This window comes from Gekko japonicus, unplaced genomic scaffold (genome assembly GCF_001447785.1).
Source record: "Gekko japonicus isolate JY-2015 unplaced genomic scaffold, Gekko_japonicus_V1.1 scaffold5018, whole genome shotgun sequence".
Classification (NCBI taxonomy): Eukaryota; Metazoa; Chordata; class Lepidosauria; order Squamata; family Gekkonidae; genus Gekko; species Gekko japonicus.
In genome coordinates this window covers 1-18,278 of record NW_015169333.1, presented here as the reverse complement: position 1 = coordinate 18,278, position 18,278 = coordinate 1, and the positions used below count along the sequence as shown (strand labels likewise).

Sequence of the window (18,278 nt, the reverse complement as noted above, 5' to 3'; positions counted from 1 at the left end):
CCACCTCACAGGGTGTCTGTTGTGGGGAGGGGAAGGGAAAGGAGATTGTAAGCCGCTCTGAGACACCTTTGGGTAGTGAAGGGCGGGGTATAAATCCAATCTCTTCTTCTTCTTCTTCTTCTTCTTCTTCTTCTTCTTCTTCTTCTTCTTCATCATCATCATCATCATCATCATCATCATCATCATCATCATCCGCCTGGTTCCCAAATCACTAAAAACAAAGGGAGAAATTACAAAAGGTGAACTGATATTTCTCACTCTCTTTTTTTTAAAAAAGTAGACAGCTGGGTTTCTTTCTGGCAATATGGACATGCAAGGTAGGATATGAAGAATCGGAACAGATTGCAAAAAAACAAGTGTGGGCCAGGACACAAAATGTTGCAGCTATGGTGAGAGGGTATAGGGCAGGTGCTGTTGCAGTGAAGGAGATGAGGCTCATGCCTTTTCTCTGCCCCATTTCCCTCTTCCCCCAAGCTGCTATTTGACCCACTGGAGAGCATATACAGATAGAAGCCCGTCTCTTTTCCCCAGCAGAGCAAAAATCAGTTTGGCTCAGAGGCTTACCAGGTCCCTTTAATCGGTGGGCAAACTCCTGGGAATTGTTGCTGATGCCTGCTGATCAGGGGTCATTTTGTAGAAAAAGAGGTGCAGGAGCTCATTAGCATAACTTATTTGCATACGCCACACCCCCCTGACATCACCAGAGGTCTGTCAGAAGGCAACACCCACCACTCAGGCTCCACTGGACTGTTTTGGATTGCTAGCTGTTGAGAGGGAGGGGAATGTGCAGATCTGTCCTCGCAGAGGAGGGAGAGCTTGTACCTGAATAAAACTTGGTCTTAAAGGTGCCACTAGACTGTTTTGGACCGGGGAGCTGGGGGGGGGGCTCTGCAGCTTACCTGGCTGCTTCTTGCTCTGACTGAGGGCTGCTGGGAGCAGAGGGTGGGGCTTGTTGCATATGCCCGCCCCATGGGCTCTTTACTGCCAAAGCTCCGCTCCTGTGCGCTCCTGCAGGAAATGACCCCTGCCTCTGACAGAATTATGGCTTGCCCAAGGTCATGCAGCTGCTGCAAGTGGAGGAGTGGGGAATCAAACCTGGTTCTCCCAGATTAGTGTCCAAGTGGAGGGAGGGGAATGTGCAGATCTGTCCTCGCAGAGGAGGGAGTTTGTACCTGAATAAAACTTGGTCTTAAAGGTGCCACTAGACTGTTTTGGACCGGGGGCCTGGGGGGGGGGGCTCTGCAACGTACCTGGCTGCTTCTTACTCTGACTGAGGGCGGCTGAGAGCAGGGGGGGGGGCTTGTTGCATGTGCCCGCCCCTGGGCTCTTTACTGCTGGAGCTCCGCTCCTGTGTGCTCCTGCAGGAAATGACCCCTGCTGCTGATACTCATCTTATCAGTGGGCAGAAACAAGCCAGCAAAATGGCGTTTTTTGGTGCCCAATGATGACATCGGGTGGGGCTTGTTGCATGTGCCCGCCCCCTGGGCTCTTTACTGCTGGAGCTCCGCTCCTGTGTGCTCCTGCAGGAAATGACCCCTGCTGCTGATACTCATCTTATCAGTGGGCAGAAACAAGCCAGCAAAATGGCGTTTTTTGGTGCCCAATGATGACATCACTTCCAGTGCTACCAAGAAGCACAGGCATCACACTGGGGTGACCCTCTAGCATTGCCCAGAAACTCCATAGAGATTTGGGTCGCGTGCTAGAGTGTTGCCCCAGTGCGATACCAGCACTTCTGGGTCACACAGGAAGTGACATCATCATTTGGTCCCAAAGATCACCACCCCCTGCACAGTAAGTCCCGCCTCCTCCCATCTCCTGCTGGTTGCCAGGCCAATAGCTCTGTGTGAGTGAGGGCTGATTATTACAGGGGGTGGGTTACCCTGTCGGTGGAGTGAGAGAGAGCGCCTAAGGTGTGAGATGGCCATGATGACTATCCATAGATTTTAAAAGAGGCGAGAAGGGTAGCTTGTGACGTCCTGACCTATATATAACCCATATCCTGAAGTAGTGAGGCTTGCGGGGAGGGCGGGGTAAAAATACCTAAATAAAAATAAGTAGAGGGTGGGAGGCACTCTGTGTGAATGGACAAGGGGCGTCACAGGAGCATTGAGCCATCCGAGCCCCCCACCTGCAGCATGAAATGTACAGACACAGTTTTATCAAATGTCCTAGCAGAATTGGCACAAGTCAAAATGAATGTCCATACAGGATACTAGCTACTACTAGCCATGGTGACTGAGGGGAACCTCCACATTCCTCTGAATTCCAGAGCCAGGAGGCAACATTTTCTAATCTATGTATGATAAATATTGATATAGTTGAGGCTCTGAATTCAGTTCAGTCCACTTCTTAATGATTTAAAGTATGAAATGAAGAAATGGCATTTTTCACATTCATTCATCTCAGTAGTATGGAACAGTGCAAAAGCCACCTCTGCAGGACTGGATCGAGGGTCTACTTAGCCCTGCATCTTGTTTCTAACAGGGGACAGCCATTTTTATAAAGCAGGACACGAAAGCAACAGCTGGCTCCTGTTGCCACCAACACTTGACATTTAGAGATATGCTGCCACTGAACATGGAGGCTCTATTTTGCTACCCTGGAGTACAAGTTAAAAAAGGTAAATGGGGTGATAAAATAATTGGGACTGTATAAGCCTCCCCAAACTGGCTCCTGTTGCCACCAACACTTGACATTTAGAGATATGCTGCCACTGAACATGGAGGCTCCATTTTGCTACCCTGGCGTACAAGTTAAAAAAGGTAAATGGGGTGGATAAAATAATTGGGACTGGGTAAGCCTCCCCAATTGTATCTGAAACTGAAGTCACAGGATTCTACCATTCCTCTGGCACCAGAGGAAAGTAAGATCCAGCCCCATGGTTAATTTTTAAAACGTCACTATTGATCCATTTGCATTTGTCAAAGTCTAGCAGCCTCCCCTTCCACCCGGCACCATTCCTTGCTAGGTTCATTTTACACCCTGGGGACAAAATTAATCTGAATTAATTCACTGCAATTTTTCCCGGCGCAGCTCCGTCTCTTGCTCTGAAACCCAATTAGCACAGAACAATTGTGAATTATTCAGCTGTTTTATAAGAAGCGCCCACGTAGGTGCAACCCCGCCGAGGAAAAGATCCCCTTTCAGAGACCCACACGATCGATGGAGCCTTAAATAAGTGGTGGTGGTGGTGGTGGTGGGTTTTTTTGCAATGCTGACCAGACTGCTATTTTTACAGACAGGCTTTTTCCAGGCAAGCACAGGAGTTGGCCAGGCCTCTTCTGCGGATGGATGGTTCCCTCGTGCATCCATCGGGGAAGCGAATCAATTTGTTAAGTGACCAGGAGCCCGGAGAGATATGGGACTACGACGGCCTAACGAGTCACCAGTCGTAAATAATATACATTTTTTAAAATGGCATTTTGCTCTGCAAAATACGAAGCATTGTGTTTTAACAAAGCATCCATCTTCTGTAAATGATATGTCCTCCAACTGATACCTTTTAAAAATTTCCTAACAAAAGGCTACCTTGACTTGGATGGCCTGGTCTCATCAGAAGCTCAGCAGGGTCGGCCCCGGTTAGTACTTGGACGGGAGACCACCAAGGAAGTCCGAGGTTGCTATGCAGAGGTTGTTGTTGTTCAGTCGCACGGTCGAGTCCGACTCTTCGCGACCCCATGGGCCCCATCACGGCAGGCCCTCCTGTCTTCCGTCATCCTACAGAGTCTGCTCAATTTCATGTTCGTTGCTTTGATGGGCTCTTTTTGTAGCAGGAACTCCTTTGCATATTAGGCCACACACCCCTAAAGTAGCCAATCCTCCAAGAGCTTACAGAGCTCTTCTTACAGGAGCTACTGTAAACTCTAGGATGATTGGCTACATTAGGGCTGTGTCACTTAATATGCAAATGAGTACCTGCTACAAAAAGAGCCCTTTGCCATCCCCTTCTTTTACCCTCAATCTTACATAAGAACATAAGAGATGCCAATGTTGGATCAGGCCAAAGGCCCATCCAGTCCAACACTCTGTATCACACAGTGGCCAGAAATACCAGGTGCCATCAGGAGGTCCACCAGTGGGGCCAGGACATTAGAAGCCTTGCTTTCCCAGCATCAGGGTCTTCTCCAGTGAGTGCTCCCTTCTCATTTGGCGGACAAAGCATTTGAGCTTCAGCTTCAGTATCTGGCTTTCCAGGGAACAGTCAGGGTTGATTTCTTTTAGGATTGACTGATTTGATCTCCTTGCAGTCCAAGGGACTCTCAAGAGTCTTCTCCAGCACCATGATTCGAAAGAGTCTATTCTTCGGCTCTCGGCCTTCCTCATAGTCCAACTCTCGCAGCCATACATGACTACTGGGAATACCATTGCTTTGACCATGCGGACTTTTGTTGGCAGGGTGATGTCTCTACTTTTTATTATGCTGTTTAGGTTCGCCATCGCTTTCCTCCCAAGGAGCAGGCGTCTTTTCATTTCATGGCTGTTGTCACCGTCTGTGGTGATCTGGGATCCCAGGAACGTGAAGTCTGTCACTGCTTCCAGAGGTAGGCAATGGCAAACCACTTCCGCTCATCTTTTGCCTTGAAAGCCCTATGGGGTCACCAGGCTAGCTCAATCTTGTCAGATTTTCGGTGCTATGTAGGATGAGCTCTGATCAGTATTTCGATGGGAGACCACCAAGGAGGACCAGAGGCAGGCAGGCAGGCAGGCGATGGCAAACCACCTCTGGTTGTCTCTTTGCCTTGGGCTATACCAATAGTCTGAGAAAGGGATGGGTTTCACAAGACCCAAGTTTAAGTCCAGCCCTCCTGGGCTGTGGGCTTATACTTATGGCTTCAAGAAAGATGACTTAAAAGCTATGGTTTGGCTCCGATATATGTTCACAGGACTGCTTGCAAGAGTAGTGCGATGCTGGAGAAGTTTACTTGTGGGAAAATGCAGGGGAATGGCCCTGCTTACGGAACCAGATACATTTCCATGAACAAGTTTCTCCAGTGCACATGTAAAAGCCCAGTATTAGTAGCTGTAACCTGCAGGGATATAGTGCCAAGACCCCAAGTCTTTCCAGTGTACTAGAATTTCCCTTTCTTTGAACAACAGGCCTCATTTCAAGTAACGCAAACAAAAGAAGATGGAGCAGGTCTATTCTCTCTTGCTCCGGATTGCAAGACTAGATCTAATGGGTGGAAATTACAAAGGAGTTAACAGTTATAAGCTGAAGTGGAATGTATAAGAAACAGTAAACTTATATGGCCGAAGAAAAATATTGTTACAAAGTGACATGCCCAGATCCCTGTCAGTAAGAGGGAAAAGTGTGTGAAATATCAAATAAATCTACTTTTATTTAAGATACCAGTTATAAAAGAAATTCTTCCCAGGAAACACATAGACCCTCGTGAACGCCTAAAACCCTCGACATACCTACCCAGAAATAGAGAAAGCATAAAGGTTTGGAAATCCTTTTAAAATTTCCTGGTGGCAGCCGGATATATAGAGTAAAAACAAAACAGAAAGAACATTTTAAAGTAAACCCAGACCTCCCCAGTTAAGGGGTCGTCACAGGTCCATTCTAGGTCAACAGTGTCTATTTGGGGGTCCCAAGCAGAGATCCCTTGCAGCTCTGCTACCTTTCACCTGGAGGATGCTGGGAAACAAACTTGGGACGTTGCTCTGGAGATCCAACAACAAAGCATAGAGCTTGAGGCCTTCCCCCGATGTTGCCCCCCGGCTCTGGGATTTAGAGGTTTAGTGCCTCTGAATTTGGAGGTTCCCCTCAGTCACCATGTCTAGTAGCCACTGACAGACCTATCTCCCATGAATCTATCCAGCCCCCCTTTTAAAGCCATCTATGCCTGTGGCCATCACTACATCCTCTGGCAGCAAATTCCACATTCTGATCATCCATTGTGTAAAGAAAGATCTCCTTTTGTCCATCCGGAACCTACTGCCCATCCGCTTTCTTGGATGCCCTTGAGTTTTAAGTATATTGGGAGGAACAGACTAAGTAATGTTAAAAGGTTCTGTTAGGACAATGACTGGTGTTTTGTGGGGATACTACGTGACCGTATAGATCGTCCTATGGAAGAGCCTTTCATGAGAATCAAAGGGACATGCTTCAGACGAAGCCCATTGAAGAGTGGTGTGTTCGAAGAAGTCAGCAAGTCTGAGACAGGAGGGGTTACAGAGTTCCCGAAAAGGATCTTAAAAGTCAAATCAACCACTAAGATTTTAACAAACACACAGTATCTCGCCTTTCCCTCCTTCTTTGTTAGGAGCCCAGAATACAGAGTAATTTGAACAAACCCCAGCTGGTTGGTCTCCAGTGTATGGGAAGTTGCCCCCAGAACTGGTACTTTCCCCATAATGAACATCATGATCTCCGACCGCTGGTAATCTGGGAGGTTGCTTCCAAAGAACCCTGAATGAATAAAAGAAAAAGAAAAATTGTGCAAAGAATAAGTGTCAGAGAACAATGCTTGGGTCATTTCACTATCATGAGTGGCTTCGTGTCTATTACTATTGGACACCCCATCACCAACGGCCCTCAGTGCCCTCAGTACTAGACGGTATTTGGGGTGAAAGCAGTCCAAAACTCCAGCATGCCCTATTTTGGTTTCAGGGGCTAGGACAGAAGGCAGGTGTCCATATGCAATGAACTTCTGTACCTCCGATACCCAAAGAACATCAGAAGAGCCCTGCAGGGTAAGACCAGCGGTCCATCTAGTCCAGCATCCTGTCTCACACTGTGGCCAGCCAGTTCCTCTGGAGGGCCAACAACAGGGCACAGAGGCTGAGGCCTTCATTGGAACATCAGAAGAGCCCTGCTGGATCAGACCAGTGGTCCACCTAGTCCAGCATCCTGTCTCACACTGTGGCCAGCCAGTTCCTCTGGAGGGCCAACAAGAGGGCACAGAGGCCGAGGCCTTCACTGGAACATCAGAAGAGCCCTGCTGGATCAGACCAGCGGTTTACTTAGTCCATCATCCTGTCTCACACTGTGGCCAGCCAGTTCCTCTGGAGGGCCAACAACAGGGCATAGAGGACGAGGCCTTCATAAGAACGTATGAAGAGCCCTGCCGGATCAGAACAATGGTCCATCTAGTCCTGCATCCTGTCTCACACAGTGGCCAGCCAGTTCCTCTGGAGGGCCAACAACAGGGCACAGAGGCCGAGGACTTCATTGGAACATCAGAAGAGCCCCGCTGGATCAGACCAGTGGTCCATCTAGCACAGCATCCCGTCTCACACAGTGGCCAACCAGTTCCTCTGGAGGGCCAACAGCAGGGCATAGAGGCCGAGGCCTTCCCCTGATGTTGCCTCCTGGCTCTGGGATTCAGAGGCTTAGTGTTTCTGAACGTGGAGGTTCCCCTCAGTCACCTTGGCTAGTAGCCAGTGATAGGCTGATCCTCCACAAACCCATCTAATCCCCTTTTAAAGCTGTCTATTCCCATGGCCGCCACTGCATCTTCTGGTAGTGAATCCCACATTTTAATCACTCTCTGTGTAAAGTAGCATTTCCTTTGGTCCACCCTGAACCTACTGCCCATCGGCTTCATTGGATGCTCTCGAGTTCTAGAATTTTGAGAGAGGGAGAAAGTTTTCTCTTTGTCACTTCTCTACAACTCATGCATAATGTTAAAAACCTCTGTCATGTCCCCCCCCCCCTTAGTCATCTCCTTTCTAGACTGAAAAGTCCCAGACTCTTTGTCCTTTCCTCATAGGGAAGGTGCTCCAGCACTCCTCTGTACTTCCCCCCCATTCCTTCTTAAAATCACTCACCAATGGTTTGGATGATAGCATTCTGGACGATCCGCTCGTCGTTGTCCTTGGCGCTTGTGCTAAAGCAGGCGCTGCTCAACGAGCTGCGCCGGTCACTTAATTCAAAGTCGACGCTGAAACGGAGATGCTTCAGTAAGGTGTTGAATACCTCCAAGACGGTTGGGCCTGCAGGGAAACCAAAAACCAGTGACTGTGACTTTTTGGAAGTTTGAGCTCGATCAGAGGCGGTGGACAGGTGAAAGAAGTGTCCCATCGTAAGGATCAAAGGAGGAACCAATCTTCTAAGGAGATGGAGCCAGTGTAGTGTAGTGAGCAGAGCGACAGACTAGGATCAGAGCCAGCTAGGTGTCGTGGTTAAGAGTGGCAGGACTCTAATCTGTAGAACCGGGTTTGATTCCCCACTCCTCCACATGAAGCCTGTCACCAGTTCTCTCAGAGCTCACTCAGCCCCGCCTACTTCACATTGTGTGAGGAAGGGAAGGCGATTGTAAGCCACTCTGAGACGCCTTCGGGCACTGAAAAGTGGGTATAAAACCCAACTCTTCTTCTTAAGTGTCATCAACTGATTTACAGCAACCCTCTTGTTAACAGCCTCGCCCAGGTCTTGTAAACTGAGGGCCCCCGTGGCTTCCTTGATTGGGTCCATCCCTCTCTCCTGCTGCCTTACACTTTCCCTAGCATTATTGTCATTTCTCATAATGTGACCAAAGTACGATAGCCTCACTTTAGTCATTTTAGTGTCTAGAGAGAGTTCAGACTTGATTTGATGTGGAACCCACTTATTGAATGAGCCAGGTCAGTGTGAGAGCCAGTCTGGTGTAGAAGTTAAGAACGGCAGGACTCTAAGCTGGAGAACCGGGTTCGATTCACCACTCCTCCACATGCAGCCAGCTGGGTGACCTTGGGCCAGTCACGGTTCTCTCAGAGCTTTTCTCTAAGGAGCCGTTTCTGTCAAGAGCTCCCTCAGCCCCACCTACCTCACAGGGTGTCTGTTGCGGGGAGGGGAAGGGAAAGGAGATTGTAAGGCACTCTGAGACTCCTTCAGGTAGTGAAGGGCAGGGTATAAATCCAATCTCTTCTTCTTCTTTTACCTCACAGGGTGTCTGTTGCGGGGAGGGGAAGGGAAAGGAGATTGTAAGGCACTCTGAGACTCCTTCAGGTAGTGAAGGGCAGGGTATAAATCCAATCTCTTCTTCTTCTTTTACCTCACAGGGTGTCTGTTGCGGGGAGGGGAAGGGAAAGGAGATTGTAAGGCACTCTGAGACTCCTTCAGGTAGTGAAGGGCAGGGTATAAATCCAATCTCTTCTTCTTCTTTTACCTCACAGGGTGTCTGTTGCGGGGAGGGGAAGGGAAAGGAGATTGTAAGGCACTCTGAGACTCCTTCAGGTAGTGAAGGGCAGGGTATAAATCCAATCTCTTCTTCTTCTTTTACCTCACAGGGTGTCTGTTGCGGGGAGGGGAAGGGAAAGGAGATTGTAAGGCACTCTGAGACTCCTTCAGGTAGTGAAGGGCAGGGTATAAATCCAATCTCTTCTTCTTCTTTTACCTCACAGGGTGTCTGTTGCGGGGAGGGGAAGGGAAAGGAGATTGTAAGGCACTCTGAGACTCCTTCAGGTAGTGAAGGGCAGGGTATAAATCCAATCTCTTCTTCTTCTTTTACCTCACAGGGTGTCTGTTGCGGGGAGGGGAAGGGAAAGGAGATTGTAAGGCACTCTGAGACTCCTTCAGGTAGTGAAGGGCAGGGTATAAATCCAATCTCTTCTTCTTCTTTTACCTCACAGGGTGTCTGTTGCGGGGAGGGGAAGGGAAAGGAGATTGTAAGGCACTCTGAGACTCCTTCAGGTAGTGAAGGGCAGGGTATAAATCCAATCTCTTCTTCTTCATCATCCGATGCAGCCATTTTTCTTCTGGACATCAGTTGTCATTCCAGGAGATCTCCAGGCCCCACTTGGAGGATGGCAACCCTAGGCATGAGCAGACCATAGGAAACCGGTTCCAGGATACTGCTGGATTAGGGATGCCAATCCCCAGGTGGCAGCTGGAGATCTCCCGCTATTACAGCTGATCTCCAGGCAACGGAGATCAGTTCACCTGGAGAGAATGGCCACTTTGGAAGGTGGGCTTCCATGGCATTATGCCCCATTGAAGTCCCTCCCCTCCCCAAACCCCACCTTCCTCAGGCTCCACCCACAAAATACCCAGGCATTTCCCAACCCAGAGCCGACAGCCCTATGCTAGAATGTAGCTTCATTCACACCCCAGGGTTGCCGCTTTAGAAGAAGAAGAAGAAGAAGAAGAAGAAGAAGAAGAAGAAGAAGAAGAAGAAGAAGAAGAAGAAGAAGAAGAAGAAGAAGAAGAAGAAGAAGAGATTGGATTTATACCCCGCCCTTCACTTGGAGTCTCAGAGCGGCTTACAAACTCCTCTCCCTTCCCCTCCCCACAACAGACACCCTGTGAGGTAGGTGGGGCTGAGAGAACTCTGACACAAACTGCTCTTTTTCAAGGACAGCTGTGCCAGAGCTTGTGACTGACCCAAGGTCACATCAGCAGGTGCAAGCGGAGGAGTGGGGAATCAAACCCGGTTCTCCCAGGTTAGAGTCCGCACACTTAACCACTACACCAAATTAGCCAATCAGGTTTATGGTGGGTTGCCACTGTTAAAGAACGGAAGCATCTTTCTTCCGTTTTCTAAAAAAGCTATCCTCAGATATTCTTTGCTTTCTGCTATCAGCGTTGCTCTTCATCTTTTGCCTTTCCCTAATGGAGGCCTCCCCTTGCAACTTCGTATTTCTGTTGGGACTTCCAAAGCCAGGAGACAGTTTTCTGCGAAACAGCAGCCCCAGCAGATCTCGCCCCCACCGCCCGCCGCCAGTCTCTGACGTGTATGCACGGCTCTTGGCTCCGTCTCCCTGCCATCTATTTCCTGTTTTGTAATGAGCCATTTATCATCCAGTCCTGCCGCTATAGCTTCAAGGATTTCTGGACTTAATACACCCCCCCCCCCCCGAAACAACATCTTTTTCGATGTTTACTAGCTCAGCATTCTGTTGGGGCTTTCAATGAGGGATGTGAAAAAACCTAGCAGTGTTTTTTTCTCTCTCTCTGCGCCTGTTTCCACCTTCCCGGCAACTGGCATAATACGCGCCGGATAATTTTTGCAGCTCCTGCATTGTTCTCTGTGGCTCTCCGAAGCGTGACCAGCTATTGCGCAGGTGCTGAGCAAAGCTCCCTGCTCATTATTTGGATTCTCTAGGGAGCACCAACGAACTATTGCACTCCATTTCATCTGGGTAGCCATGTTAGTCTGTAGGAGTAGAAGAACATTCGAGTCCAATAGCATTTTAAAAAACAACGCTTTCCAGGGTATAAACGTTGGTTGTAGTGGTTTGGTGTAGTGGTTAAGAGTGCAGACTCTAAACTGGGAGAACCGGGTTTGATTCCCCACTCCTCCACATGCAGCTGGTGGTATGACCTTGGGTCAGTTACAAGTTCTTTCAGAGCTGTTCTCTCAAGGGCAGTTCTCGAGAGAGCTCTCTCAGCCCCACCTACCTCACAGGGTGTCTGCTGTCGGGAGGGGAAGGGAAAGGAGATTGTAAGCCACTCTGAGGCTCCTTCAGGCAGTGAAGGGCGGGGTATAAATCCAATCTCCTCCTCCTCTTCTACTGACCCATGGCCCCTTGCCTGGATCTCCCAGATCTTAGTCCAGTACTCTAACCAGTACACCTTGCTGCCTCTCCGATTTGATTTTACACCTGAACAGGAAAGGCAACAGATGAAAGAGAAATGGAAACATATACCAACCCAGCAGTTGTTATTGAAAAACGCTGCTTTTCAGAGTCTTTACTTTCACGATGCTCACCTATAGACCCTTTGGCTGCAATAGCAACAGCTTGTAAAAGGGCTTGAATGATGCCTGCTCGGACCCGTGGGAAATCCCTTCTGCGAGCGTCCAGGTGTGCCAGGATTTCCTGTATCACATGATGAGAATACTGCGCCTATGAATTAAAAGACGATCTTAAGTTAAATAAATATGTTACATTTGCATGACGCCCAAGAGGCCTCTTCTCATTTGCAAGTCGAAGATCTACTCCCGTTCTACCAATTAATCAATGGGCCTTTTTGGCTATTTGCAACCCGTTTGTGTGTATTTGCAGGTACCTGAAACCATCAGAAACATATGAGAATGGTGTTCTGAAGCTGGGGTGCCACAACAGAGAAGACTCTGTCTCTGAGACTTCACTGTCATTGGGGCCAAAAGGTTTCCTTGCCTCCTCAAAGCAAGTAGAGGAAACACCAATGCAGGAATTCAAGAGAACTGGCTCCTTCTGGTAACCTTTTTGGCTGCTGGGGAACATCAGAAGATCCCTGCTGGATCAGACCAGTGGTCCATCTGGTCCAGCATCCTGTCTCACACAGTGGCCAACCAGCTCCTTTGGAGAGCCAACAACAGTGAAAGCCAAGGCTTTCCTTAGAACGTAAGAAGATCCCTGCTGGATCAGACCAGTGGTCCCATCCAATCCAGCATCCTGTCTTACACTGTGGCCAACCAGTTCCTCTGGAGGGCCAACAGCAGGGCATAGAGACCTAGGCCTTCCGTTGAAGTTACCTCCTGGCTCTGGGATTCAGAGGCTTAGTGCCTGTGAAGGCGGAGGTTCCCCTCAGTCACCATGGCTGGTCGCCATTAACAGATTCATGGAGGATAAGTCTATCTCATCTCCTTTTAAAGCTGTTTATTTCTGTGGCCATAACTCCACCCTCTGGCAGCCAATTCCATATTTTAATCACTCCCTGCGTAAAGCCGTATTTCCTTTTGTCCATCCTGAACCTACTGGCCACCATTCAGAGGAAGTTCATGAGGACGATGTACCCTTCCTTCCCACGTGTGAAGAGAGACCACTTGGTGTAGTGGTTTGAATATTTTACTGTGACAAGTTCAAATCCCTGCTCCACCAGCAAGTTCAGTTAATGACTTTAGACCAGTCACCACTCCCGGCCTAACCTACCAGAGGGGGTGTGGCTCAGAGTCAGAACATCGGCTTGGCATGCAGAAGGTCCCAGGTTCAATCCCCGGGCTCTCCAGTTAAAACAACTGAGTAGGAGGTGATGTGAAAGCCCTCCGCCCGAGACCCTGGAGAGCTGCTGCCAGTCTGAGTAGACCAGGGGTGGCCAAACTGCAGTTCGGGAGCCACATGCGGCTCTTTCACACAGTCTAAGGTAAAGGTAAAGGTTCCCTTGCTCGAAAGTCAGTCGAATCCGATTCAAGGGTTGCGGTGCTCATCTCCATTTCAAAGCCGAAGAGCCAGCGCTGTCCGAAGACGTTTCCGTGGTCATGTGGCTGGCATGACTAGACACCAAGGCGCACGGAACGCTGTTACCTTCCCACCGAAGTGGTCCCTATTTATCTACTTGCAATTTCTTGCTTTCGAACTGCTAGGTTGGCAGGAGCTGGAACTAGAGATGGGAGCTCACTCCGTCATGCGGCACCCGGGTCTCGAACTGCTGACCCACCGACCTTCCACAGCCTGCAGTTCAGCGTCTTAACCACTTGAGCCACCGCAGCTCCTTCACACAGTCTACTTTAATGTTAATAAGAAGCAAATTTGCATATTTCCCAATAAAAAAATGTGTTTGTGATATTTGTTCATGTCTTGGGGCTCTCAAACATCTGACGTTTACTCTGTGTGGCTCTTACGTTAAGCAAGTTTGGCCACCCCTGGAGTAGACAATACTGATGTTAGTAGACCAAGGGTCTGATTCAGTATAAGGCAGCTTCATGTGTATACCTCAAAGTGTTGTTGCGAGGATAAAACAGAGCGAGGGGACAATGTACACCACTGTGGGCTCCTTGAAGAATGGGTGGGATAAAAATCCTAATAAATAAATCCATTTATACTAATTAAAGGATATGTCTGCCCATTCACCTCCCCTCTGGTAGCAGGCATAACTCCTCCAAAAATTAACCTGGGCCGCCACCTTCAGCATGATTGTGGGAGCTGCAGTGGAAAACATTAAGGGAATCAGAACATGTTGGCCCACATTATCTCCAGAACACCCCCCCCCCGCCATGCTATTGTTAACAGAAGCGAAGGGACTCTGTTTGTGGCACTCATCAGAAGCAGTGCTCCCTCTAAGCTGTGGAGTCTTGTGAGCAAAAACTGTGAGCTACTGGCCTTAATGTTGTGAGTGAGTGATTTGGCTACTGCATAAATTAGCTTGCTCTGAAGCCCTCCTTCCTGAGCCAAAACAAAAATGTGTGAGCTGCAGGCTAAAAAATGGTGAGCTAGCTCACACTAACTCAGCTTAGAGGGAACACTGATCATCAGAAGATAAAGCCAGGTTTCTGGAAATTGGGCTGCCAGTTTCAGCATGATCATGGGATCCAGGTTCGAATCCCCACACTTCGATGGAAAGTTGCCTAGCAACCTTGGACCAGAAAATCTCTCTTGGCCTAACCTACCCCACAGGGTTGTTGTGATAATAAAACAGCAGGTGTAACTAATCAGGAAGTATGTCAGCACTAGGAGCGACGGGGTTAGCGAGCAGAAAGAGCAGGCTGGACTTCAAGTAAATAATGCACACAGAGGGGCTAACTAAAGTACGCTGGGCTCACGCTCTTTAGGGTTTGAAAGAGTAAAAAACACTGAAGTCTTTTTTTTTTTAAGCCCCCGGAGGGGATTTTTTATTATTTTTTATAAGACTACAAAACTGAAGTCTTGATTTGCACCACAAAAGCTCCATCTCAGCCAACGCAAATGCTTCATCATGTGCGATGCGCTTGTGGCATATGCCTCAGCAGTGGGTTTTGTTTTGTTTTTTTTTAAAAAAAAGAGGCGCCAGAACCAATGTTCCCTCTAAGCTGCGGAATCTTCCCTCTAAGCTGCGGAATCTTGTGAGCAAAAATTCTACCTTGTGAGCTCCTGGCATTAAAGTTGCGAGCCAGCGATTTAGCTACTGAATAAATTAGTTTGCTCTGGAGCCATCCTTCCTGACCTAAGAGAAAAATCTGTGAGCCAGAGGCTAAAAAACTGTGAGCTAGCTCACAGTAACTCAGCTTAGAGGGAAAACTGGCCAGAACTCCCAAGAGGGAAATGAAGTTTTCAATCTGTACCCTGAAAACTCATGAACCATTTTTAAAAAGAATTTTGTCCGGCATGTTCCCCCAGAAAAAAAGCCCTGCGTCCCAGTTACGACACGGCCTGCTGCCTTTCACATCAGCTGCGATTTCTGAACCCTTCTCAAGGGCAACCCTCTCCGCTGCGCCTTCAGACACTGTAGTTATATATAGACTTGAGTCAATTGATTTGGGGGAGAAATGGGGTGAGCCGAGCACCTAAGAGAGTCAGTCTGCCGTTAAGCAGCTGTTGAAAGCCGAAAGTATTGATCTGATGGGGGCAGCTAAACTCTTCTCGGATACCCCCTGAGCGAAATGTCTACTGGCCTCCTCAGGAGGCAGGAATCACCTGAGAGAATAGAGCAGAGCAACGGCAGGCTACAGAGCTTCATGTCTGGGTTTTTCCCCACAAGGGGATGGAACCTGGGAGACATTTACTGCCGTCTGTTCTTTAAATGAGGATTGAACAGAGAAGTGAATAATTTTGCTGTTTTCTTTTTTTAAAAAAACTGCAAAAGCAGAAATCAGAACATACCTGTATAGAATACATGATGATTTTGAAGCAGGAGACAGCAAATTCATTGGGATCCCAGAGTCTATGTTGGTCTAGATGCCTAATAAAAAAAAATTAAAAATTAAAAATTCAGTGCATAGAGATTTCCCCCAAGGCCTTCTTTTGTAATTATTGCAATTATTCTTGGAACAGTGAGGGGATGGAACCTGGGAGACATTTACTGCTGTCTGTTCTTTAAATGAGGATTGTGAATAATTTTGCTGTTTTCTTTTTTAAAAAACTGCAAAAGCAGAAATCTGGCCCATCCAGTCCAACACTCTGTGTCACACAGTGGCCAGAAATAACAGTGCCATCAGGAGGTCCACCAGTGGGGCCGGGACATTAGAAGCCCTCCCACTGTTGACCCCCCCAAGCACCAAGAAGACAGAGCATCACTTGCCCCAGAGTTCCTACCTATACCTTGTGGCTAATAGCCACTGATGGACCTCTGCTCCATATGCTTATCTAATTCCCTTTTGAAGCCGTCCATGCTTGTAGCTGCCACCACGTCCTGTGGCAGTGAATTCCTGCAAAGTCAGCAAAGCATGGGCAGAAATACCGCGGAGTCCGTTCTGATTTCTTACACAAGCTATGTCGAGATGCCAGCCTCCCAGTGGGTCAAGCAACGGATAAATAAATACTGCAAGAAACGTTTGTAAATTAATGTGTTCTGTTTGTAACTATCATTCCATAAAATGCATAATACACAATTCACTTTATAGAATGATAGTTCTAAACAGAACACATTGATTTACAAAAGTTTCTTGCAGTGTATACTTATTCGTTACTTGACTTTCCTAACACTGCAGCTCGGGTTGCTAAGGCTCCCAGTGGGGCCTGGGGGATCCCCTGGAATTCCAACTCAACTCCAGACTAAAGAGGAGGAGGAGGAGAAGAAGAGATTGGATTTATACCCCACCCTTCACTACCCAAAGGTGTCTCAGAGCGGCTTACAAGCTTCTTTTCCCTTCCCCTCCCCACAACAGACACCCTGTGAGGTAGGTGGGGCTGAGAGAGCTCTGACAGAGACTGCTCTTTTTCAAGGACAGCTCTTGTCAGAACTATGGCTTGCCCAAGGTCACCCAGCCAGGTCCAAGTGGAGGAGTGGGGAATCAAACCCGGTTCTCCCAGATTAGAGTCCGCGCACTTAACCACTACACCACTACACCAAACAGAGATCATTCCCCTGGAGAAAATGGCTGCTTTGGAGGGTGGGCTCTATGGCACTGTACCCCACTGAAGCCCCTGTCCTCCCCAGGCTCCATCCCCAAATCTCCAGGATTTTCCCAACCAGGAGATGGCAACCCTGCTCCCCACCCCCTCCGGTTGCCGGAGGGGACCTGGAATCCCTAAAACTGTGTGATGCAGGGAATTCCACGCCCAGAGCTACAAAGTATCCTGCACCGCCGCCCCCCCTCCCTTGTCTGGGACTGCAATGTGGGGTGGCAGGCAAATTTAATTTCCCCCCAACCTGAAATGAGACCCGGGAGCTATTTCCTTGCTTAGGGGAAACACAAAGGCAGTTTTGTAAGCTGTGCGCATGTTTCGTCTCTGGGACAAAAGGGTCATTTCAGATTTTGGAAAATGATTTGCGTGAGGCCACTGTCCCAACCCGAATTGACCATTAAGACACGAGCACCCTGTTGCCGAGACAGCTGGCATAATTTTAGGGTTGCTAAACAAGGGTTGACAGATCCCCAGGTCCGGGTGGGGGTTCCCCTGATTTTCAGGGTTGCAATCTGCCACCAGCCAGCTGGCCGGCGGGGGAAGCCCCACCTCCGAACAGGGACATCACCGGGTGACGTCCCCAATGTAATTACATCACCTGGAAGTGATGTCATTGCATCGCCGACGTCCAGGGGGGTGATGCTCTAGCTTTTGGGCAAACTCTATGGTTTTGAAGGCAAAAAAACTCACAGAGTTTTGCACCAAAACTAGAGTGTCACCCCCCCAATATTGGCAGTGCAATGACATCACTTCCGGGTGATGTCATCATGCCGCTTGCACTTCGCGCATGTAGCAGAAGATCTGAAGCAGGAACCAGGAGCCCCCTCCCCCCGATCTCAGGAAGGACCTGGACAGGGGTCATTTTGTAGAAAAAGAGGTGCAGGAGCTCATTTGCATAACTCATTAGCATAACTTATTTGCATATGCCACACCCCCTGACATCACCAGAAGTGTGTCAGAAGGCAACACCCACCGCTCAGGCTCCACTGGACTGTTTTGGATTGTTAGCTATTGGGGGGGATGGGAGACGTGCAGATCTGTCCTCACAGAGGAGGAAGGGCTTGTACCTGAATAAAACTTGGTCTTAAAGGTGCCACTGGACTGTTTTGGACCGGGGTGTGTGTGTTTCTGCAGCTTACCTGGCTGCTTCTTGCTCTGACTGAGGGCTGCTGGGGGAAGAGGGTGGGGCTTGTTGTATGTCCCCGCCCCCTGGGCTCTTTACTGCTGGAGCTCCGCTCCTGTGCGCTCCTGCAGGAAATGACCCCTGGACCTGGCAACCCTATGCCAAACCCAAGGTGCGCCTGGTATTTTCTCAGAATTACAACTGATCTCATGACTACAGAGATCAGTTCCTCTGGAGGAAATGGCTGCTTTGGAGCAGAGGCCCCAGCCCTTTTAGAGCCTGTGGGCACCTTCGGAATTGTGACCTGGCATGGTGGCCGCAGCCATAAAACGGCTGCTGCGGGAGGTGGAGCCAGCCACAAAACAATTGCTGCAGTTTTAACTTCAGTCACAAAGTGAGACCTTTGTGCTGCGGTGGCAGCTGCTGCCAAAGCATCATTTGAAAAACAACAACAACTGCACAGTCAATCAAATCTCCAGTAGCC

General features: G+C 48.8%; 1 protein-coding gene across 1 annotated transcript in view; it reads right to left on the bottom strand.

Moving 5' to 3' along the window:
- Window positions 1-15,505, bottom strand: part of LOC107115027 (protein EFR3 homolog A-like) — a gene marked incomplete at its 5' end in the record, with an annotated part of 43,835 nt that extends 28,330 nt beyond the window's left edge. Inside the window, 5 exons of the mRNA XM_015416635.1 lie at window positions 161-211; window positions 6,304-6,418; window positions 7,780-7,944; window positions 11,640-11,775; window positions 15,427-15,505. Of these exons, the coding sequence (XP_015272121.1) occupies window positions 161-211; window positions 6,304-6,418; window positions 7,780-7,944; window positions 11,640-11,775; window positions 15,427-15,505 (546 nt within the window). The remainder of the gene's footprint in view (window positions 1-160; window positions 212-6,303; window positions 6,419-7,779; window positions 7,945-11,639; window positions 11,776-15,426) is intronic.
- Window positions 15,506-18,278: the final 2,773 nt, after the last annotated feature.